We start from the raw sequence: 26,599 nt of genomic DNA, 5'->3' as shown, positions 1-26,599 counted from the left end.
TTAAATTTTGTACGCTGCACTGAGGTAATCCAGATAGAATCTAGTAAATGTGCCCAATACATTTCGTCATCGCGTCGAACACACTTGTAAAATGTGCAATCCATGGAGTCGTATGAATACCTGTGGAGATATGTAAATATATGTCTCCATGATGCATTAGTGAATTTCCTTGGCGCGCATGTTTTTGGAGTAAACAAACTCCTGAAAGTAATCCCGTAGAAAGAGATCCGATTAAGTGAAGTCGAGTGATGTGGATGGGCATCAATACAGTGATCATGGAGTTACCTACAGTCATTGACAGATCTCTTGTCCGTAGTATGGCGGTGCCCCATCATGCTGGAAATAACGGCGGAAGAAGTTACACCATTTTTGTATATATATATATATATATATATATATATATATATATATGTGTGTGTGTGTGTGTCGTACAAAGTAGCGCGAATAAGTGAGTGTTGCGCTTCTCGCTGAACTGCGGCAAAAGATATCAGAACGGTTATGGACGCTTCATCGGTAGCCATTTTGAACGGATATTGTCAGGCTTTCCGCCACATTACCTGTTTCATGAAACGTTCCCATCAAAAATGCGAGTGTGCCATGGGAAATTAGAGCCCTTGTCTATTGTTCGTGAACTCTTCAGATGTCTTTCTCTGCCACGAGGATAATCTCAGTTCTCTTGCATTGTCAGGGCCATCGTCCGTTCCTGCAATGAATAGAAATGGTATTCATTCTTTAAGTATAAATAACTTTTGCAATGTTACAGCTATCAATAAACTAAAGCATTACATTTATTAGAATTTGTCGTGTTACTTGATGTTTCCTTCCTGTTTACAGAATGTCACATCGGTTCAGTATTGCGAATTTTAAGATGAGGTCCGTTATCTGGAAATAACTATAAATTTAGATTATCTAACAGTTTACGCAGGCGAAGTTGGAATCTGTATAACTTTGTGTTTCAGAAAGAAATGGGTGATCTGAATTTTAATCACTTGGTACATTAAGTCGAAAGTTTATATTAATATCATGTCAGTGTTTATAATGTAGTACAAGCATAAATATAGACTTGCACAAATTGTTATATTCTCTGAAATTCCACTTTCTTTTGTTGATCTGCAGGAATTCTGTTGACGATATGTGCATGTATTTTAGAACAAGTGAATGCAGTATATGTAGAAATACAGTGTGTTCCTCAACATATTCACAAAGCATTGCAGTGTGTGTCTGTCCTTGATAATCAAAAAATAATTTAAATTTTACTAGGAATTGTTGAAAAGTTATAAGATCAGTTTGCTCTGAATCTCCGAAATTAATAATTTGGGTACGTTACGACAAAGTAAATTGGGATACACAGAGTTGTTTGTAACAACAACAACAACAATAATAATAAAACGTTCATTTTATGTACTTGCGAAGCGTTTCTGTACTGGGGAAGGAGAAAATATATTGATGCTGGCCTTAGTAAACTGCCAGTTCTTTTTCCCGCGAATTTGATCGATTACTTCTATTAACTTCTTGATATAAGCATCTTGTGTAAGCATTAATTTGTCCCTATTTTATTTTAACGGTAAGAATATACTATGCAAATATGGTTGAATATGGCGTGGAACATGCTGTATTTTCAAGTCACGTTAGCTTGGATTTCCATCGTTCGTTTGAGTAGTGTATTTCTTTTTTGTTTGCTTTTTTGGATGGGAAAGAAACACGGTTGCTGAAAGAAGATTTTTCTCTTTACATAATTGTCTTCGTGGTGACCACCAACGATGCTGTCGTATCGTAAATTGCTTCTCCATCGTCTGCCATGGATGCTACTAACTGGTCATTACTCTGCATTACCATATCGAATGATTTCCTTCGCTGGAACCCAGGTTAGTTACTCTTTGATATGCTTACTTTAAATGATTATATATCAGCGATCTCCATATACGATATAGTGTAGTTCTGTTTTTAATACATTCTAGGAAATAGGTACTTTATTTTTAGATTTGTAAAATAAATAAATAAAATAAAAAATAACAGTGCTGTATTTATAATATGCTAAGGATGAGTTACATTTGCTTTGATTCGTTACAAACGGTTAATTTAAATACTGCAAAGACGAGTTAATTACGATTGGGGTTGAAAATGTTATTTCGCTAGTTAATAAAAAAATATAACTGCTGGCTAAATTGCATTTTAATTGCACTAAACTGTTTCAGCAATCGGTAAGAGTGCACTTTATGCCGAACATGCACTGGAACGATTCACCTAAACCGATTCCTCGGAACAGTTCAGAGATCAGTTCCCAAAAATAATTCCATGAATCGAAGCAATCGAAAAGTAAATTCTGGACAAGTTTTGCAGACCACCTAATAAGCAATCGTAACCTAACTTCACACCAGCAAACTAAGATATATCATGGCAATGATAATAGATTACGATTGCTAACTAAATGATCTACCACACTCACCAGAATTACTCTTCAATTACTACGTACAAGGGCAATATACTTGAGAACTGACGCTGAAGTCTTCCGAGAAATCAATGCAGGTGAAACAGTGACTATGAATTTTGAGATCTAAATTGGGGGCTACCGTCCCCCAAATCCCCCGCTCATGTACCACAAAAATATCCAAAACAACAATAAATAATCAAACCACTACTATAAATATAACGTAATAAGGAAAAAAATTACTGCGAAAAAATAAATTAACACTCACCACTAAATATAAATCAATCCAGCATGCCGAAAAAAAAAAAAAAAAAAAAAGATACATTTCACCAACCAGCAGCAAACTATCCAGTTCTGACTACGGTGCATTCGACCCACATTAAATTTACGTCTACCGAACAAACTCTCGTCCACTTCAACTCCTATTCCAGGACCTCCGATAAGGTCACTAGAATTTTTAACGATTGTTTCAAGATACATTTTACAGAAACACAACCAATCCGAAACAGTGTGCCTACTACGCTTCGAGGAAATTTCAGAACATTCGCTGATAATGAAATCAATTAGTAACATTACAAACAAAAAAATATGATAAAAATTCTTCTCAATGTTAATCAATCCACACAATATTCCGAAACGATAGGAATTCACTTCAGTATCACAAACATATTTCAACAACAACAACAAATATATATATCTGAAACTCACTTGAGAATATCAGAAACGAAACGACATCCAAACTGACTTAACATCACACTTCACCAACGCAACACACAAGTTCAATCGTACAACATTCGAACATGAGTTACGAATACATAACAACTAATCAGCGACTTCAACACAAAAAACCAACCACAGCACAGGAGGCAACATCAGTGCCACCAACTGCTAAAACGCCGATTCCGTACCTGTTACAAATAACAGTGATTCCATTCCTCCAATGCCACAACCTGAGACAAAATCACTTGCTCGGCATAAAGTCCACTCTAGCCCAGCAATCTCTGTTGCCTTCGTCAGTAGCTCTGGAAAACTCACATGAAAGTTTTTTTTTTTTTTCTCAGAATTTCAATTTGTATTTTTCTCTTGTGTCCAGCTAAAAAATGATGAAGTTTATATTCTCCTTAGTATAAATTATTTGTACTCCAACAACTCATAGTGGTAAAGAATTGATTGAATTGATGAGAAGGTAGAAAGGACTTTGTGCTCTGAACAACTGACGAGTCATGCTGTTCTGCAAAGCTGATATTAGTTGGAATCTTCGCGTCAGAGGTGGAGACTTTTACCACTGAGCCTCCGTACCTCAATTTTTGTTTTCCACCGGCAGTCTAGGGGCTTCATCTCTAGTTGGTGTTTTTGTACCGAACTTATAACTAATGTAGAACGAGCTAGGGTATGTTACATTATAATACATGAAGTTCTCGTCATAATTTTACGCACATATTATACTAGACAAACTTCCATAGTTGCTGGCCATATAACTTTGATTGTTGAAAATAAAATTTGCATAATCTTTTAATGTATTATATTTAATAATAAAATCTGTTCTATTATCTCAAAAGAACAACCTGCATACTGTAATTACTATTAGCTGCTATAACGATAGTCATTCATTAACACTGTAGTTGCATAAGCTAATAACTTAGGGATCTAATTTCTGTGTGTTGATTCAAACTAAGATACCTTATCTTAATACATTAATAATTGTTAAAACTTATTAAACATTAAAAGAGAAAATATATTGGAAAAACAAACTTCCGCAAAAAGGTCGAGGATTAATGTAAAACTACATTTTATGTAGTACTTCTACATTAACTGAAAATGGATTTTGTGCACTTTTAGTTCAATTATCTGGAACAGAAATTTGTATTATAGTACTTAGTGTTGGAATAAAGTATGTATAAGAAAGTGTTAAATTTTCTCGTGTGTGATACATTATTGAGCTACAGTAGATAACAGAATCAATTTCTTCTTTTATAGATTAATGAAGAAGTGAGCAAACTTCTGGAATTGAAGGCACAGCTTGGCGAAGATGGCCCCCATAAATTTACTCTTAAAACACCAAAGGGAACACGAGACTATGGACCAGAGCAAATGGCGCTTCGGGAAGGAGTGTTGCAAAAGATAATTGCTTGCTTCAAGAGACATGGGGCAGAAACAATTGATACTCCCGTGTTTGAACTTAAGGTAAGTAGGGAGTATTATAATAGTGCCATTTTATAACCATATAATTGTCTTCTATAAAGGTAACCAAGAAAGTTCTGTCGCTTTTTGTGGAGGTCAGTGTTCCATTGGCTCTCACACCCTGAGTTGAATGCGAATGGAGATAAGGCAAAGGTCAGTTGATGGTGTGGGTATATCCTACATACTACCTGGTTATGACACTACAGTTGTACTGTAAGTTACAGTACTCTTATTTTTGACTAAATGTGGGCTTAGTTTTGTCTCTCCTTCATTACTTGATATTTGCATAGGTAGATCCACAATCCTGAATAGTTAAATGAGAACGTATGAAGTGTATCTGGTTTGGCGCAGATACAGAAGAATGTGACAAAACTCATCAAATGGACTGAAAGGAGGCAATCGTGGTCCATTGTCCGTAATTTCAAACACTTAAGTCTTCAGTGGCTAATATCCACAATTACATTACGAAAGAAAGAGGAACGATTTAACATTGCACTTTTAATTAAGCAAAGCACACTATCCCTGAAAAAAATAACGGTACACTGTAAGTAAAAATTATAGTACAGAAAACTTAACGTTTTTAATTTAGAATCGTGAACTTTAAAACTGAATTATCTCTACATTTTGTCTGCTGCTTTGGAAATCAGTTAAATCGACGTCTGTAAAACCGAGAGATGAGTATTGTTAAAGTTCATTAGTTCAATGAGTATTTTCTATTCATTAATATTGATAGTAAATCGAAATGTACCCATGAAAGGCTCTGCTCGCTAGATTTGCACACTTTCTATTCAGTTTCTACTTGTAACAGAATTAGTTCGTAGCGATCCATTTTTCAGTACTTAATTCCGACAGCTTTGCAATTATTTTTACAGCTCTCTCCGCTGGTTAATGTCCAGCGTGCATACCTTTGGTACACGAGATCTTAGGTCGATTCCCGTGGGAGAACATCAAACGAACTACACTGATTCAGGTTCCACTTTAAGCTGTGGATCTCGTTCTGTGTACCGTCGCTGGTGACAAAGGATGAAAAAACAAGTTAATCCAGCATTTGTTTAGCACGGGAGCACCAACTTATGTTTATTAATTGACATACCAATTACAGAACCTTAAGACCTGCCAGCGAAAGAACAAACCTCGGAATATTTCTTTTCTAGCAGTGCTTTGAGACATTTATGTTGTAATGAAATTGAGTGTGAATTTAATCCACATTAGCGCCATATGGAAATTTAAAGTGCTATATATTCTATAGACCGAGTATCGTATGGCGGAAGTAGTAGCATACATCGTTCTCTCGGCTGCTGATGTTTAATGTTTTTAAACTGTATTAGCATATTCCTCTCCGTATGTGTAGAATAACGAAGGTTGTTAATGTAATAATTAATTTTCAAGAAAATGTATTGTTTATTCCTTAAGAAAGAAGAAGCAACTCTGATAGTTTGTTTTTCAGACAGACAGCTGTATTTTTAAGTTTAATATAAAGTTACATTTTTTCACAATGTTAGTGTGTATAGTAGAATATTGACATAAAAAATTTGATCTTAACGTTGATACTCCACGTGTCAAGTAGATGTTTATCTACTTAAACTGCCAGAGACATTTCTTGAAATGATGTTCCTGGGCTTGTTGGGTATTTCTTGTTTTTTATTTAACCTAACTTCCCTTTCAGTTCTTTAATAATAATAATAATAATAATAATGCTGCGTACACTAATATTTACGGAAGCTAAATAATGTAAAATTTGTGTGTACCGTATGTTTGTAGCAAAAAAATACTTCTAGTAGAGTATTTGTATAAATAAATTGACTGAACACGCACAGTTGTATGAGGCTCAACAAATAAGCAAAATACATACATATGATTATATTTTTCACGTTAAAACATTAAGCGTACACGGTATGCGGAAGGTCACGTTCCGAATTCTTGTCTTTCCAACATTTTTTTTTTTCGTTCTGATATACCGATTGTTTATGATATTTGTAGTGCTTATAAAGTATATTCATATGTATCTAAGAGTAATCCTTCTTACTTTCTAGGAAGTTCTGACGGGAAAGTATGGTGAAGATTCGAAGCTAATTTATGATTTGGCAGATCAAGGTGGGGAGATTCTTTCTCTCCGATATGATCTTACAGTTCCTTTTGCACGGTACTTAGCAATGAATAAAATAAGCAACATCAAAAGATATCATATAGCCAAAGTGTATCGACGAGACAACCCTGCAATGACCCGAGGACGATATAGGGAATTCTATCAGTGTGTAAGTAGAAGTTTTCTTCCGTGTGTAAATTCAGTGCCCTTCCACTTCCATGTAGATAGGTTTATTGATATGTATGTAGTTTCAATGATTTTGGTACTTTACTCTTCTGCACACTGTTACAGATTACTTTCAAAATCATCTGAAACACATCAAAGTATTTTAGTTTCATTTTTGACAGCATTAATACAGGATTGAGTCATAAGCGTTTCAATTATTGGTATACTTGTATCGTTTGCGGCATTTGTCACGTGATCGAAGCAATTTAGCTGTCGAAGGTGTTCGCTAACACAGGTATAGATTATGATAGTTTGTGCTGTGCTGCGAGAGGTTGTGCAGTGTTACACTCAATGTGATTTGACAGCCTAAAATATGAAGATGCAACAAAGTCTGACAAAGTCTGATAAAGTTTGTTCTACGGAAGATTAAGGGACAATTTTGACCGAAGCTAAACATCCAAGAAATTTCGATCGAATTGAAAGAACCTCTCCGATTAACCAAAGTGAGATAGGCCGAAAACTATAGATTCCGGGGCCGTGCGCCAGGCTATAGAGTCAAATCCAACAGCTAACACTCGAAGGTTATCAGGCATGGATGGTGTCTTACAGTCCAGTGTGGTTTATAGTCATTAGATCTTTGCAGAAACGTCCAGTATGAAGTTGTGCCCCACAAATGACTTAGTTTACGCACAGAGGCGAATAAATATGTGCAAGAAATTCCTCGAAAATTCATGATCTGCTTTCCTGAGAGTAACGTGCAACGATAAAGTGAATATTTTTTCCGAAATCCCAAGGTGCATAAAATGGTTAAACAAGGTCACGTACTGAGATATGCCACCAAACATTGGGCATTAGCAGCACATACTCTGCCTGTGATGAAATTGTGAAGGGATAAGTCACTACGAATTCATTACAGAAGTCGAACCATTAGCACCTGTCAAGCTGTACTCCGGACATTCGGAGCGGATGTATATCATTGCGTGCCAAAAATATCCAGAATTGTTGAACAGAAAACGAGCCCATTTGAGAAAGACAGCGCAAAACTTCATAACTCTCGAACAACCCAGTTTCCCACCTCGCTGGTCTACTTTTTTGTACGATTTCCGTTATGGGAGCATCGAACGCAGTACAAACGTTCAGTTCCCAATTTAAACTGTTAGTCTTGTCCTACATAGCTTCGCCTGCTTTCAAAGTACGTAAATACAAATAATAAATCATAAGAATGAACCATTAAAATGAATTCCAGGAACTTGAGGGAATTGAACAAATGCCACACCCTCCAATGGTCGTAACTTCCCACTCTCAGATTATTTCTTGTTCAGAACCATGGTTCACTACCTTCGAAATATTGCAAAACTTTTGACTCATTCATGTATCAACGAAAGTGCAGAAGAAGCAACCATAGAATGAATATTAGTGATGGAAGTTTTCAAGTTTAAAAATTACTCATGTCTTTTCTTCTTTATAATTAGTCTTACCACATATTTCCTAACTCAGTTATAAATGAATATCTTTTCCAATAATCGAAAATTTAGTTGTACATTCTTTACAAAAGAAGAGTAAAGTGAGTAGTTTCTGTGCTGTATCTTGTTTTTGGTTACAATTACAAAGTGGTGTTATATACTCTGTTTTTTAGGACTTTGATATTGCTGGCCAATATGATCCGATGATACCTGATGCCGAGTGCGTACGAGTTGTAGCAGAAATCTTGACTGCGTTAGAACTAGGGGACTTCGTAATTAAAGTTAATCATCGGCAGCTGTTGGACGGGTTGTTCGAAGTCTGTGGTGTTCCACCGGAAAAGTTCAGAACTATATGCTCTGCCGTGGACAAGTTAGATAAGGTATGTATGCATGTATATAATATTTTTATAACAGTAGAAAGATATCATTGTTATCTCGTCTAATCATCGGCAGCTGTTGGACGGGTTGTTCGAAGTCTGTGGTGTTCCACCGGAAAAGTTCAGAACTATATGCTCTGCCGTGGACAAGTTAGATAAGGTATGTATGCATGTATATAATATTTTTATAACAGTAGAAAGATATCATTGTTATCTCGTCGTTACTAACACCCTGAATCTGAGTTTTCTAAAGCTAATGTAGCAAACTGAACAGCGCAAGAACAGTGTTCTGTATAAGAGTAAGAACATATGAACATAAAGCGTATACATATTAACATTAAGTAATATATCTAAACCAATTTAGCAATGGTTTCAAACTTTAAAGCAGCCATTTCTTAAAACTAATGTTTTGGACTTAATTACTTCTGGCAGAACGTTGACGAGATGTTATAGATTTTGCTGGATGCGTGTTTTAATTTTACGTACACAACAGGAAGTGAATGGTTTTTGTAATAGTCAAATTCTCAAATCAAAGGAACATTACTAGATGTTCTAACGGATATCTGAATAGTAGCCATTATTGTTAATTTTTTTTAAGTGGTAGGAATTTTGATTTTCAATCCACCTTTTAACTCTTGTTTGTAAATTTACAGAGAGCCATCCTGTCCTCTACTGCCATATAGCAACTCCACATAATGCTTCGAGACAAAACAATCATACATGTAATCTACATTAGTTTCGCCATCAGCTTTTAACTTATCAAAGAACCTCAGTGCATAAGCTAGGAATGATTCGTACAAATCATTACGTCTTACTTATAGGTGTACCCCAAAATACCTGTTTAACTAATAAGAATCCAGTGACCCAGATGTCAAACATTTTGTCATCTGCAAGAGTGCTATATACACTAACACACGGAAGGGAAGGAGGATATGTATACATTTTGCTTTATAAATTATAGGATTCATAAGTATCGAAACGACTGGAAACATGTATGTACGTAGTTGAGGATTTAGAAAGCGAAGCTGTGTTTGAGAGTAAGGAAGTTAGCACAGAATTTTACAGCTTATTGAAAGGTACAGGGTTTCATTGAACCGTTACTCGTAAGTGTCATAGCAATGTGAGAACATATAATAAACCACTCTTCGGCTTTGTTGCTTGAAATGGTTTGAAGAAAGGGGAAAAAAAAAAATCCTTTTAAATTAGAACAATATGTGTTTGCTTTGAAAGAACAATAATTTATGTAGAAAGATGTTGTAACTGGGAATGCGTTATTTTCCATTGAAATAGGATTAAAGATTTAAAAGTTTATATAGTGAATGAATATTCGGGTAGTATGTAAGAGATTTGCGTAACGTAGTTGTTGTGATAGAACTTTATGAGCAATACCAGGATTGAGAACTGAGATATTTGCCGAGGGATAGTGTTATGAAATAAGTGGTCGTTCAGCTGCACACGAGGGGAGTAAGATTAAAAAGTGTGTATTTATTTAATTCAAGTGGAGTTTAAGATTTCACTTCAGCACTATAACTACATGAGACAGAATCTTCTGTCTAAAATGGAATTCTAACTATTACTAGGGCTTTTATCAAAAGGAAGCACTCGCACTTTGGAATCAAACCCAGGTTCACTTGCGTTAGCCACTTGCCTTCAGAGAAGCAAATGAGCGTTTATTATTGTAAAAATTGAGCTCTTGTAAAGTATTATATGTTATCGGTAAGAGTAATGTGGACATCTATCTTAACGGCAACCGTTCGCGAACATAGTTCATTTCAAGAAAGATGGCAATGTGAGGATGAAGGATATTGGTGTTAAATAGAAACTGTTGATTTGTTTTGGTTTTATACTCAATACGAAGAATTGCAGGAACGGGGCATCTCAAGAAGAGGAGCTAACGTTTGATATGGGAGATCACATTAAACCTGTGCTCCGTGAATTTCTCAGTTTGTTTGATTTGTTCCTCTTTCATTCTTCAGGGCACACTCACGAGACGTTAAAGATTTCAGTACCGAGCATTGATAGCAATTTTTGGTACTTTTTATTTGTTTTTGAAAGTATAACAAAAGAAATGAAATAGAAGCACTTACATGTACGCGTTTTATATTTCAGACTTTCTGGGATGACGTACGCGCAGAAATGGTTGATGAAAAAGGCCTGGCTCCAGAAGTAGCTGACAAGATTGGACAATATGTGTGTTTGAATGGAAAAGCTGAATTGGTGCAGCAATTACTGGAAGATCCTTTGTTAAGGAAATCAGAAGTTGCAAAGCAAGGATTAGAGTCCATGAAACTGTTCCTCAGATATTGTGATCTATATGGGCTAACAGAGAAAGTTTCTTTTGATCTTAGTTTGGCAAGAGGCTTGGACTATTATACTGGTGTAATTTACGAGGCAGTTTTATTAAGTAAGTGACTTTTTTATTTATATTTATTTAATATTGTAATATAGTAGCTGTTGATTTTGAGCTGTTAATTTTGAGCTTGTTAAATAGTTTTCATAGATGTACGAAATACAAGTTTCTTTTAAATATGAAAGGAAAATTTGTGTTAGAAAGTGTGATACAGTAAGGGTCTGCAAGTTCCATCATTGTGGAAATAAAAAATGTAAATATTATTGCAGCGTTTCGAATTTGAAGTGTTAGTAACAAAAGAAAAGGGGAATTATGCCTATCTGCCCATCTCTTATTTGATAATTAGAAAATGTATTTTTCCTGAATTTAGGGGAGAGGAGATATGTAAATTTAAAAAAGAAAGAAAAGTTTAGTATATTAATACATGGAGAAATATTTAGCTCATATTTATGGATACTGCACGGGGACGAGTAATGTACTTATATTTGATACAATTCATTTCTTGTTACTTCATGAAGAAGAAAGCACGACCCTTGGCATTAAGTGTGAAAGTGGCATCCTTTGAGAAAATTTATTTAGGGGCATCACTATAATATTCTTTCTGGGGTGACTGAATCCTACTTTGAAAACTGCTGTATACAGATTTTCTTGATTGGTCTGTGGGACGAATGGATAGATAGTGGTCAGTGCATCGACACAAGTAAACCAGAGAGGGTAGTTTGGTCCCAACCCAGTCGTACATATTCGTGAAATTCGGGGTTCAGGGTAGAAGCCAGTTTTCAAATTCATGAGAGAGATTGAGAAGATTCTTTACTTTGCGAAAACTTAACTTGGTACCGTCTGTAGAATGTTCATTTTGAGGAATCTGAACAATTTTGATGGAATAGAAATATATCTATATATTACACCCCGCACGCTTGAGAAAGATATTTAGTTATAATTGTAGGTATTAGAAGGGAATTTATGTAGCTCTTGAGTTTCATAGAACTGACTAGGATCAGCTTTTATGTAGTAAAACTGATTTAGAGAAAGCTATATTCTTCCTTAATGTTATTATATTAATTAATGTAATATGTTTATTTTTTTATGGACTCGCCTTTCAAATATTTCACATTGAAGCGCAGGTATCCTAATGTTTCACTATTGAAATGTCAGGAAAGTTATAAAGGATTAAAGTGTATGTTTGGAGTATGTTTATGTTCGAACTTTACATTTACTAACTTCATGTTAACCAATTCAATTTTCAATTTAACGAAGTAATGAAAACTTTACTTTACTTGCATTTGTTAGTTGTACGGAAAGAACTATTAGGTATGGTGTGTTCAGAAGCCATAACTAGGACGCGTGTGCGGTAACCTAGTCTGCATCTCGTACTATGCACGGCATCCTATGGTTTTTTGAATCTGACCCTTCGACGCGCATAGATATTACTTCCGAAAATAAGCTTACTTGGATTATGCACTAATATTTTTTTGTGCAATTTGTTGTATTAATGCATAAGCGATTATTTGAGCTCTTAGTTGTTAATAGTACAGCGAGTTGTTAGCAGTACAGAAACCCAGTGAGATTTCATCGGAATGCAATGTGTGGATCAAAGTGTAGGTATATACAAAAACGTAGTGTTGTATGCGACCAAAGGAAGTACACTGTATCTTTGATTGAAACCTGTTTCTTTTAATATTAGTATACAAACAGTATTTTTAGCATATATACACAATCTGCATTTATTCCAATTGTACAGTTTTATCACGCATTATAGAAGTTTCATATATTTCTATAGTAACAATTGAGTTACCATAAATATATAAGAATGTTGTATACATTTGTGATTATTATGTAGTTGTTGGTAAGGCGTAAAATTATGTATTTTTCAGTTAGTATAGCTTTAAAAAACAATGACTAAAAACATAAAAGACTGCTCGCTTGTCAGGCATTAGATATGCTAGTCTTAGCGGTATATCGCTCATATCTGGTGCAACGGTTCCCTGGTTCGATATCAGGCCATATGGGTTTGCAGCGGACAATTTTGTGTTCGTGTGTTTTCTCGGGTTTTCCCTGTTTCGCCCCACATTTTCATTCCACCAATTCTTTTATAATCGTTCACTTCCTTTAATCAGTTAGCCTAAAGAGCGGTAAACGTCCAAGAGCACTCATCGGCTATTTCTTTGACCACCTAATTCATTGAAGCGGTTTGGGTACAAAACCTCGCGGCCTAAAACCTCGTGGTTCAAAATCTTTCCAGGCCAAAATATCGCCTTCCAAAACCTCGCGTCCCAAAATGTCGCCATACCCTAAATCTCGCCAAAACCTCGCGGTCCTGATGTCTGGACTCAGAATCTCGCCTGGTCTAAACTACGCGGGACGTAATCTTGCCTAGGAAGAAATGTCGTCAGTATAAAACCTCGTCATGACGATTTCTTCGATTTAGAATGCTCTATATATTGCTATAGGTATATATTTTGTAATAACACATAATTGCATTAAAATAATGACTAAAAAATATTCCAACGCGTGCTTTGAGAATCTGTATATATAAAAATGAAAATAAGTATGTTTTTGACATCATACCTCTTGAACCACCCGACCGGTCTCAATCAAATTTTCAGTATAGATGGGGTTAAGCCTGGGATGGTTTTTATTTCACTTTGACGGTGACCTTAGGAAATTCTAACAAAATCGAATAATATTTATGAAAGTATGAAATAATATCTGAGTTTTTACGTCCCTCGATTATGTCCTGTAGGTTAAAGGAGACATAGGTGATCAGGATGAAGGAAATGATGGAATGAAGAAAGTGGGGAAAAGACGGGAATACCCCAAGAAAACCCCCACACACGATGTTTTGTATCTTAATTTTAAGGAGATTTCATCCCGCGAGGTTTTGGACGGCGAGATTTTGGCTCAGGTTTTGGGCGGCGAAGTTTTGGTCACGCTAGATTTTGGGCGGCGATGTTTCGGCCGCGAGATTTTATCCGTATCCTCATTGAAGCCTGGTATATATTTAAAAAAAAAAAAAAAAAAAAAAAGCCAACTACATTGGGATTTTTCTTATAATCCTTGAGTAAGTGTTTAACTAAATTCATCTTGCATTCCTTAATGTGGATATTAGACTTTCAAAACAGGTCTTGACACTGACGTTCACAGCAAACGTACGAATGGTGCAGAATAACTCCACTTAGAGTTTTCAACCCCACCACGTTGAACGTTCCATACTCTGTGCTTTATTGCCCTATATTCGTTACTATTCTGCCTCACCACCATACCACTATAAAGATAACAAGCATTTCATTTTTTCAGTGGTTATGGTTTTTCAATGTCATTTATAACATATCCTTGAATATGCTCGGTGTCCGGTTTTTGTTTCTTTCAGAGGGACTAGAATTCCTCTTTCGATCCACTTCAACAGTTACCATAAGGGTATATTATGGGCTTCGGTATCCTTGCATTGGAATCATATTCTTTCTCCGTAGTAATTAGTCCTTTATTAAAAGGCCAAAATCTGGATTACCATACTCATTTTTATGATTAGAAAGCTTTAAAAGAATATGAGCAGCCAAAATTTTCTGAATCAATCAACGAAGCTTTTTATTTGCTTATTTTTGTAATTTTCTGTTATACTCGGCTTTGCTTGTGAAACAATTGATGTTGAATAATCCGTAATTACGATACAAAACATTTACAGATGTTTGAGTTTTTTAATTCATAATCATTCTCTATATGAATCAAATGTTAGTTTAAGTTTACACTTATTTTTATTTATTGATAAACGTATTTCCCTAAGAAAGAAAGAATTGTACATTAAAGCGGCTGTAAAGGAACGATTATTCACGTATACGTATTTTTATATTTTGAAAACTTTTTCCTTTTTTCCTATATATTACTTATTAATCATGTTGTTTATTACTAATACAAAATTTATTATTTTTTAACAAAAAATAGGTTCTTTCTAATAGTTGTACATATATAATTTTCTCTTCTTATTGTTCACTCTCCCTTTACTCTTACCAACCAACCAACCCATTCCATTAGTTTCATCTGTAAAATCCAATATGGTGCTCAAATAGACATATTACAGTTACTGTTCTGTGTCTTATGTTTTCTTCGTGTTACTATCCTCGAAACGTTTAGCGACAGTTTGTCAATCATAAGTAGTGTTTGTCCACTATGGAACATGGCAAGAATAAGACTTGATTAGCTTTTGAGTAGAGAACGCTTGAGTACATTACGGGAAAATGGTCTTTGTGATTTGTTGCCAAATAAATATCAACTAAGGGTGTCTGTTCACCTATCCCACCTCCGTTTCGTGACAGGCTTAAGAACTGTATGCGAAGCTAAAGACTCACCTTTTTTGACTTCGGCACTCGTGAAAAGTGATGATGTAAATTTACTTCCTCAGGTTACTCCAGGAACCCGGTTGAAAGAAATGGGGTAATTTTTCGCCTTGCATTGAAATCAGGGTAGAACGAGAAAAATTCCTCGATCCATCGGGGATCGAGCTTGGATCGCTCAATTGACAAGTAGGCGTGTCACCCAGTGTCTTTGGAAGTTATATCATCTTTGGAAGTTTCCAATGGATGAACCGAGTTTTAAATAGATTTTTAACTCAGTGGTGCATGTATAGTTGAATCCTGGGGAGTGAACTTTTTATTTTTTTTTTTAAGTAATAGATCTCTAGCGACGAATGGTTATAATGTTAAGAACAGAAATAAACGACTATAATAATAATAAAAAAAAACGATGTATTAATAATATGTAAGTATTTGTGAACGTAAAATGTGTGCAGAAAGGGGTGTGCAGGAAGTACACTGACGATTGTAGAAAATGCTTTCTTCTTACTGTATAAAAGGATAGTGAGTAATTATGGCATTATTTAATTGTAATATAACTATATTTTAACTTTTCAGGTCAGGCGAAGAATGAACAAGGCGAACCAGTTGGTGTTGGCAGTGTAGCTGGAGGTGGAAGGTATGACAATCTGGTCGGAATGTTCGACTCCAAAGGGAAAAATGTACCTTGTGTTGGCGTGAGCATTGGCGTGGAACGAATATTCTCCATAATGGAAGCAAAAGCAAGCATAGAAGAGAAGAAAATACGTACAACCGAAGTACAAGCTTTTGTTGCATCCGCACAAAAGAATCTTGTGGAAGAGAGGATGAAACTTTGTAAGGAGCTGTGGGATGCCAATATTAAGGTGAGGGTGCTTTTTCGTGTTGTAAAGAAAAAGTGCTATTTCTCCACTTGCAGTAACTACCATATGTAAAATTCAAAGACATTTCTCGATATTCTGGACTAAGCGGTTAGCGTACGCGCCTTTGGCGTGGAAGACCCGGGTTCTATTCCCAGCCGGAGCTCATGTGGTTCGGATTCCACGTTAATCAGTAGGTCCGCGTCTCATATAGCCTCGCTGCTGAAAGGGACGCTCTGGAACTTTGCAGGTGATTTTATTTTTTCTTGGTAAAAATGTGACAAAAACTAACCTTATTTGTTATTAAAATAACACTGAAGATTGTATCAGTCACTAACAAATACTAGTAAACCCCTTTTTTGTTACCTATGGGTCATTCCATGTCAACTCACCTAGAGCAATGTGCTTCAGAATCTCAGATTTTCTTCAAAAATTTTTCGTACATAACTACCAATGGAATTATGCTCCCCCCCACCCTCGATTTTTTGGATGAGAAATGGACCGGGGAAAATTTAAAAAAAAATGTGAATTTGGCGCCAACTTCACTTTCCGGTACTCAACACCATGGAACTAAAGTTACCATAACTTACTTATTTTTCAAGTTATTGGGCTCATCCAGATGTCAAATGAAAGCTTAATTTGTGCTCTGTCAGCTGATCCTAAAAAAATCGTGCAAAAGGTTACACTGTCGAACATTAATGAGCATACAAATCAAATTTTAGGTTTTTTTACAAATTGTGCCATTGCTCAAAAGTTACAACTATGAAACTTTTGAAACTTTTTTAGTAAATTCATCTTAACACGTACATGGTATGGTTAAAAAATAAAGAGGGTGTTGTTTGTATTTTTGTAATTATTATTTTTGTACCTCAGACTGCAATTCATGAATCGCTCTGGGCCTTCTATATTCCACTGGCCAGAAAATCAAAACTTTTGTTGCGTATCTTTTGAAATATCATCTAGGAAATTCCTGTTCGATCAACTTACAAGCTAGTAAGCCTGGACTTAAGCAATTGAAAGCAAAATTACAAAAGACATCTTATCATCAGTAAAAACAATGAGCTGTGAAATATAGGACACAACATTTTGTATATAAATCTGTGTAATTCTGAGAAGTATTACCAGTATGTATGTTTATTGTTTCCATCTATGTACACTAGTCTATTATTTCTTACTTTTGTTGATAGGTTTTGTAATATTCACTCAACCCCTTACATTGCTAGGCCTAGTCTTATATTTTTCATACACAAAACCACAAAATTATTACCAAAAAAGCCACCCTTTTGTTATTTAACCATATCAAGTAAATGCAAACTAATCCTATAAAAAGTTACAACAGTTGTCACTTCAGACTAGGGATGGCCAAAATCATCCGGATTTCGGAAAAAATACGGAATTCGGAAAAATTCTAGAATTTTTCCGAATTCTGAAATTTTCCCGATTTTACTTTCCGTAATGCGGAAATTAAAAATTCCGAAATTGGCCATCCCTACTTCAGAGGAATGGCATAACCTGTTAACAACACTAAAACTGTACATTTAAATAATTGCAAAACTACCAAACACATCCTTTTTATTTTTTAACCATATGATGTATGTGCTAAAATAATTCTATAAAAAGAGCTTCAAAAGTTTCATAGTTGTAACTTATGAGCAATGACACCATTTGTAATAAAAATCCAAAACTGTAAATTTCCGTACGTGTAACATAAAAAAGAATTACAAAAATACCAAAAACACCCTTGTCATGTTTTTTAGCCATATCATGTATGTGCTAAAATGATTTCATAAAAAAAGTTTAAAAAGTTTCATAGTTGTAACTTACAAGCAGTGATACAGTTTGTAACAAAACCTACAACTATATTTCCGTAAGTGTAAAAATTAAAAAAGCATTTTTTAACTATACTATGTACATGTTAAGATGAATTTATTTAAAAAGTTCCAAAGTTTCATAGTTGTAACTTGAGCAATGGCACAATTTGTAAAAAACCCTAAAATTTGATTTGTATGCCCATTAATGTTCGACATTGTAACCTTCCGCAAGGTTTTTTAGGATCTACTGAAAGTGCAAAAATTAAGCTTTGATTTGACACCTGGATGAACCCAATAACTTGAAAAGTAAGGAAGTTATGGTAATTTTAGTTTCATGGTCCTAAGTGCCGGAAAATGAAATTGGCGCCAAATTCACATTTTTGAAAAAATTCTCCCCGGCCCATTTCTCATCCAAAACATAGGAAAAAGTTAATTAAGCATAATTTCATTGGTATTTAGGTATGAAAAACATTTAAAGAAAATCTGAGACATTAAAGGTAAAACATACGGTCATGTTTTAAAATTAGGTGATTTGATATGGAATGGACCCCTAGACTGCAGTTAACGAAAATTCAGGGTTTAATACCATTCTTAAAACAATCCAAAATAAGATACAGACGAGCGAAGTGGGTACCGCATTTTTCTGCATACTTATTTTCTGCATTCAGTTTTGAGGAAGGAATACTTTCACTGCATATTATGAAGATTTTTCAGAATATTGTAATATTTTAACAAGAAACAAATGTAAAGTTAATAATGCTTAACTAAATGTGGAATCGCACGGACGTCTAGAATGTGCATAGCGCATGTGCGTCCATACATACTGTAAAATGGAAAATAGAACGATTGTATACAAACTGCATTTACTGAGTTACTGATCTGTACATAATTGGAATTCTGTTGTGTACCGTAAGTAAATAAAAAATCAGACAACACAGAGTCAAGAATACTGAAATTGAAATAATCAGAATCTTTATCGAAATGTAAGATGCATTTCATTTTTAGACTTAATTCTCAAAGGAAAAAAGTGTTATAAGCTACGAAATACAGTTATTTATTTATAGAATAGGTTTTCATTTTATATTATCAATAACATTTATTATATTAACAGTAACAACAAATTAATTAACAGTAGTAAATGTTACAATAGACTTACATTAATAATAGAAAATACATTACATTAAATACAAGTACTGTGAAAAGACGGCACCAATAACAAAGGAAAATTACACGTATTGTCAGCCTCATTGAATGTAACAGCTGACTCGCTTTAACACGTGATACTGGTTCTTGTAGAGATCAGTAAAATGCCTAGCTTTCAGACCTCGTGTCAAGGCGGCATCAAATTTAATGAAATTGAATAAAATATATGCTCTAAAAGAAACAAAGTGATGCTTTCAATTATCGTTCTAGTTTCATTATCCGTGACCATGAGGGGCAAGAATTATAAGCACTTTATCATATCCTATTAGTATTAAAATGGGATTTAAGAAAGAATCCTTGTGTCATGAGTTCGGTGGAATGTAGCAGTTTAACTTGAGACTTGTGAGATCTCATAGCTGAAATGTTACTCATGATATTTTCGCCTTACCTGCATTAGCCGTGAAACGTCAGCTGCACTGAAACCTGTAGTAAAATATTCTGAATTTTCGTTTTAAAATTTCTGATGCACAGGTATTGGATAATTCTGAAAACCTAGATATTAAGATAGATGGTAAATTCTTCGTGAATTATCAGTTCGTAGTTTTGACAGTTTACCAGCTAAGTAGCATCATGACATAATTTTAAAAATACGTTTTTATTAATCTCTTTTTATTATTGTTAATTTGCTTGTCTCGAGATCCTCTATGATTTTAATCTCAAATGACTTATATTGAGCCCTTCGTGGCTAAGTGTACGCTAACGACTTTGGCGTGGGAGACTCGGGTTCGATTGCCGGCGGGAGCTCATGTGGTTCGGATTCCACGTTAATAAATCCCGTCTCATATAGCCTCGCTGCTGAAAGAGATGTTAAACTCAAAATCAACTCAACTTAGATGGCTTATAATTGGTATTTGTATGATTTTACAGTCACACATTAAACTTACAAAAGACGTGATATACTTACCTAGTATCGTGTTGCATCACCTTTTGATATCACAACTGCCGTAACAGGTGGTCGGGAGCACTCGTCTCTGATGTGAACGGTCCCTGTTCGATCCAAGCCAGTCTGTGGTAAAGAATATCTTTCGATATTTTTTCCCAGGTTACTTCATCTTTCCACTTCCTTATTACACTATTCTACCATAATAATGCAGGTATATTTTATAATCTTCTTTAATGTAGTGCATATCTTTGATATAGTCTGCATAATAGTGCATATAATTAACCAGGAAGAAGTTTTGAAAATGAGTTCAGAAATACTAAATGTCTTGTTACATCCATTTTATAACTAATTAAAATTACAGACATTCCCATGACGCGTTTAGAAATTATAATTATCATTGTACTTACAAGTTTATGTAGTTCCTAAAAACTACTTGCATTTCCAAGCTTTCGACTCTCTCTAGGGTCTTTTGTCACGGGGAATAAAAATAGGAAAATAATAATAATAATAATAATAATAATAATAATAATAATAATAATAATGTCAGGAGAGTAAAAGGAACGGACTTAACAGAGTAGAGCAGTGCTACAGCACTTTGTCCAAACGTAGATCACACGTTAGTACTAATATGGACATTTAGGATGGAAACGTAGGTTGCAGTATGACGAAGTTAATTGCCCATTCTTTTGTTCATTGGTGAAGGATTGCCAACTCATATTATTTTTATTTTATTTTTATTATTATATCAAAGCTTTACATTAAATTACTGGTTTCTATTCATCACTTAACCATTTCCTATCTAAATTTGATTTTTCTTTTATGAATAAAGAAGTTTTCAAAAACTTGTCTTCCTACTTTATTTTTAGCCCCAAATAAAATTTTTGAATCTTCTATCCTTTGCTGAGAGTTCTTTTAAGTGTTTTGACAAATCTGACATCAGACTTCACGTTTTAGCATCCCTAACGTGTTCCTTCACACAGATCTTGAAGTTTCATCTAGTCTTGCCTATGTAACTCTCAAAAGCAACTACATATTACTTCATAGATACCCGTTATTGGAACCCGTATAATAGCTCTTGTTTTTCTCTGATGTTTGAAGGGACTTCAAAGCTATACAGAAACCTTACTTTAGTGTTGTCAGTCCGGAAAAAGTAGGTAGTCCTACTCATTTCAGGTCATTAACTTCGGTTTCAGGTCTGTCGAAATATGGATTCTTTCTAACTTGGTTGTATCAATTTAATAATAACACTAGTTAACAAATTTAAACTTTTTGTTTGTTAGATGAGAAAAATCACCTGATCTTAAATGAGCTTTTTGCGCTGAATTCGAATATGCACTCGGTTCCTCTCCATCACGTACAGTTTTCCCGTAACAGAGGGATTTTCGGGAAATTCCCTCAAAAATTTCCTTTTTCAGGTATTTTATTCCTCTAGCTCCTGTCCCCTTACATATAGTAACATAGAAATTATACCTAAGTATACCTTGATTTATATTTAATAAACCCTAAAAGTTTCGTAAAAATCGCTTTGTTCTTTCTAGAGAAATAAATATATTTGTATGTATACTGTGTGCACTGTTTATTGCACCTGATAGTAATGCTTTCAGATCTCCTGAGTTGGGGTAAAAACGATTTGCTTTATTACTACAAACACAGACATAAAAATGAATATTTACAATAGTCAACAACACACTTGTATTGCTCTTTGTAAATACTTCCAACGTATATTTTTTTAAACGTACAGTATATGTATATCTTAATACATATATATATACAATTCTCCAAGTTTTTTTCGTTTTGTTCATGAAATGGTTATCAATATTTGTTATCAAATGTAACAGAATGCAAAAGAAAGAAAGAATGGAATACAGACTCATTGTTGACAACAATGAACTAATGCAGTCTGAATTTTCCACTACGGTATCGTTTCCCCCCTCCCCCCGCGCATTTCTTTCTTTCTTGTGTTCTTGACACCTGGTGAGGGAGTTTTGTACATTTTTATATTGACGTGTGGTTTAACACTACTTCACTTTCAAAGTTGTCTTTGCTGCTAAGAGTGCTTTCATGTTTGATCTTAACGGCATTATACCCAACTAAGACCAGAAGTTTAGTTTGTGATCAGTACAATGGCGTCAAGAGGACGGCGTTCGTGTGTTAACTCACCAAATAGTTTTTGTTATGTGTGTGGCCAGTTTGTAGTTAAAGGACAGTGTAGATCCATTACGCCATCGGTGAAACTAGCATATTATATATATTTAGGATGTCGTGTGGGAGATCAGGACAAAACTTGGGCACCCAACATAATTTGTGCGTCGTGCTACGTCACTTTACTTGCATGGGCCAAAGGGAAACGGAGGTTCATGAAATTTGCTGTACCAATGGTGTGGAGAGAACCCACCAACCATCTGGATGATTGTTATTTTTGTCTCACAGTAGTTAAGGGACATTCTAAAAAAAGCAAATACACAATAAGTTAACCCAACGTTAAATCCGCAATTAGACCTATTCCGCACGGGGATGAACTTCCACTTCCCGAGCCCCCTACCAACTGGGAAGAGATATGGCCAAAAGACTCTGATGATGATCATGACCTTGATGAACCATCGACATCAACATGTACATCCAAGGATCCAACGTTCATCCCTGACTGTGTTCGCGAGCCACATTTCATCCGGCAATGTGAACTTAATGACCTAGTCCGTGATTTGCACCTGACAAAACAAGAGGCGGAACTTCTGGGATCAAGGCTCCAGCAGTGGAACTTATTGGATGCAGAAACGAACATATCAGTGTACAGGAAAAGGCATGTTCAATTTTCAAGCTATTTCTCAATGCAAGATAATGTGTACGTATGTACGGATATAATTGGGTTGATGGCGGAGCTAGGAATTCCTTACGTTCCAGAAGAATGGAGGTTATTTATCGACGCGTCAAAGGTCAGCCTTAAAGCTGTCCTTTTACATAATGGAAATAAAAAACCTTCTATACCACTTGCGCACTCAGTGAAGATTAAGGAATCCTATGACACCATGTCAACTTTGCTAAATCTTATAAATTACAAGGACCATTGTTGGCAAATATGTTGTGATCTCAAGGTAGTTGGTATTTTATTAGGACTGCAGTGCGGTTACACGAAGTACCAATGTTTTTTATGTTTATGGGATAGCCGAGCTGATGACAAACATTATGAAGTGAAGGAATGGGAACCTAGAGTGAATTACGTACCTGGAGAATGCAACGTCAAATACGCTCCTTTGGTAGATCCTAATAAGATATTACTACCGCCACTTCATATCAAGTTAGGACTTATGAAAAACTTTGTCAAAGCCATGGACACATCTGGTGAAGGTTTCAAGTATTTGCGAGATAAGTTCCCTAACCTGAGTGATGCTAAGATTTCAGCGGGAATGTTTATTGGTCCCCAAATTAGGAAATTAATGCTTGATGATAGCTTTGACAGCAAGTTAAACAGTGCTGAGCTAGCTGCCTGGACAGCATTTAAGTGTGTTGTGCGCAACTTTCTGGGCAATAACAAAGCTGAGAGTTACACAGAAATCGTACAGGACATGATACAGAAATACAAAGAGTTGGGTTGTAGGATGTCTTTAAAAATCCACTTTTTGCACTCCCACCTCAGCTTCTTTCCTGCTAACCTAGGTGCTCTCAGCGACGAACAGGGGGAAAGATTCCACCAAGATATAATGGCAATGGAGAAAAGGTACCAGGGACGATGGGATCCTTCAATGATGGGGGACTATTGTTGGGGTCTTGTTAGAGAATGCAACATTTCTTACAAAAGAAGGAAGTAGTGTACGTTTTTGTAACCCAATGGAAGTTTCATATATTGTGATAGTTTTGATTGTCTTTTCATGACCTTTTGGTACATTTGTATTATTGTTTATTGTAAATTGTCACACTTGTAAATTATATTGTATTATATTTTATATATGTGTTTGTGGTAATAAAGCAAAACGTTTTACCTCAACTTAAGAGATCTGAAAGCATTACTATAAGGTGCAATAAACAGTACACACAGTATACATACAAACATATTTATTTCTCTAGAAAGAATAAAGCGATTATTACGAAACTTGGAGGGTTTGTTAAATATGAATCAAAGTATACTTAGGTGTAATTTCTATGTTAGTATATGCAAGGGGACAAGATCTTGGGGTGTAAAATAAACGAAAAGGGAAATTTTTGAGGGATTTTCCCGAAAATCCCTCTGTTACGGGAAAATCGTACGTGATGGAGAAAAACCGAGTGCATATTCGAATTCAGCGCAAAAAGTTCCTTTAAGAACAGGTATTTCCTTTTATGTAACAAAACCTTTGTTAACTAGTGTAATTGAACTAGATATCAATTCGTACTGGCAAGCTTCAGCAGTTCCATTATTAATAAATTGGTATAATCAGGTTATAAGGAATTGACCTGAAATAGGTGGGACTACCTGTTTTTCCGAGATTGACAACAGCACCAAAGAAGATTTTTATAGAGCACAGTTACCATATAGCATTGTAGCTCTCTCCCCTATATATATATATATATATATATATATATATAACTTAAAAGTCACGTTAATTCAAGATATATTACACGGATACAGAAATTAGGTGTCTGTGAAATAAAATGAAATTGCCATGAAAGTTAGTTACATAGGCAAGACTAAAAGAAACTCAAAAGTTCGTGTGAAAGAACACGTTAGGGATGTTATTTCGGAAAGTCTGGTGTCAAGTCTGCCGAAACATTTAAAAGAAACTCAACACAGGATAGAAGATTCAAAGATTTTATTTGGGTCTTAAAATGAAGTAGAAAGACTCATATTAAATTAAATAAATAAATAAATAAATAAAATAAAATAAAAATAAAACAAAAATATAAAAAAAGTGGGAATTAGCAATTTCAAAATTTGTAAAACTTTAGCATAGTAGTAAAAATACCAACATGAATTGGTAACTTTCCACTTAACCCCGCCATGTTGCAACCCGTGTTTCCATCATTTGACTTATGATTTTAGTTTGGAGAAAGTGCTCTAGCACTGTTCTACCCTGGTAAGTCTGTCCCTTTAATTTTTTTTAATGTTACTTTTCTTTCTCCTGTTTTTTATTCTTTGTGACCAAGACTCCAGGATAGGGCCAAAGCTCGGAGGTACAAGCGATATCCGGGAATCGCATAAACCAGTTAGTAGAATGGTAATTAACTGCTTTTGTCCGCTTGAAATTAATACGGTCTGTAGTTTCCATATTTCCACTCAAATTTTTAATTTGTGGAGAAAAAAGCTTCAATATTCAGGACATACAACGTTGATGTAGATTTTGAAATAGATAATGAGAGAACGAGTAGCAATAAGTTGTGGCTTATGGTCTAAGGAATCCATTACAATTTATTTAATTTTTATATTTAATAGATTTGAATGTAACGTCCTTTTTATTACCGAGGTTCTATGTGACGTGGAGTTTCCTAACGTCCAATCCGAATTATACATAATATAGATAGTGGACAAAATGGTGGAAAAATCTACAAATAGAAACATTTAGTACTAATATGGTATTAAGCCACCTAACTTCAGTTTTCTAAAATAATTCCCTGATGCTCGATGATGTTGAGATCTGGAAATTAGAAGACTAAAGAGGAATCTGACCCTTGCAGTAAGTTCAGCATACCACGTTTAGACAGGGCCAGCGGTATGGATGGGGCATTACCATTTTGGAATATTGCGTTACCATTCGGAAATGACGTTTACACCAGTGGTTGATGTGCTTACCCAAGGTAGTTCGTTTAATCTATTGTGACTCAACCACGTAACTTGTAAAGGACCTACCTAATACCGTGACATGGTGTCATTAGTCATCATCATGCTTTATAGTCCGACGAAGAGCGAAGACAGTCTACATCGTATGCTTGACGCAGTGTTACACCACACAAATACGCTACCAATAATGAAGAAAGGGGTAAAGTTTAACTCGTCGTGCCAAATAATGAGTTCGTTGAAAGTTCTTCAACCGTTATTAATCACAAACGTGTATTAAAATTACGTTTGATCTTGTCTCTTAAACCAATACTTAGGTAAGACCAATCAGTATTCTTTAGACAGCTCCAATTAAGTATTAAGCGTATTTCTTAGATTCTTTTTACCTTTAATGGTTCAACTTACTTTTTTTTTTTTTTTTTTTTCTGTTTAGACTCCGTACTGTAATAATAGTCTCTCATAAACCTTTATATCAATGATTAGTCACTTCTTGCTCATCTTTAACCTAACCGAACAATTTCTTCATTTTATTATATCATCCATTCAACTCAACTGTTTTTAGGTTATTACTTCTTACTTCTAGGCACTTTCTTCCCAACTTAGTATTTAAAATATAAATCCCTTAACGCAGCTTTCATATTTTATGGTCGTTACACATAGAATTATGGCTTAGTATGAAGAATTGCTGGTTCGAACCGTGCCATGCCGTTTTTTCGTCCTT

At 35.0% G+C, this 26,599-nt stretch overlaps 1 protein-coding gene across 1 annotated transcript in view; it reads left to right on the top strand.

Annotated features, from left to right (window-relative positions):
• HisRS (histidine--tRNA ligase) overlaps positions 1-26,599 on the top strand; it is a 52,626-nt gene that overhangs the window by 24,994 nt on the left and 1,033 nt on the right. The window contains exons 4-8 of the mRNA XM_081752277.1: positions 4,406-4,612; positions 6,643-6,864; positions 8,497-8,703; positions 10,810-11,104; positions 15,955-16,241. Of these exons, the coding sequence (XP_081608403.1) occupies positions 4,406-4,612; positions 6,643-6,864; positions 8,497-8,703; positions 10,810-11,104; positions 15,955-16,241 (1,218 nt within the window). The remainder of the gene's footprint in view (positions 1-4,405; positions 4,613-6,642; positions 6,865-8,496; positions 8,704-10,809; positions 11,105-15,954; positions 16,242-26,599) is intronic.

The sequence above is a fragment of the Thermobia domestica genome, chromosome 3, assembly GCF_964235325.1.
Source record: "Thermobia domestica chromosome 3, izTheDome1.hap1.1, whole genome shotgun sequence".
Lineage (NCBI taxonomy): Eukaryota > Metazoa > Arthropoda > Insecta > Zygentoma > Lepismatidae > Thermobia > Thermobia domestica.
Note: the sequence above shows the minus strand (reverse complement) of the source record. Positions and strands in the feature narration are given on the sequence as shown.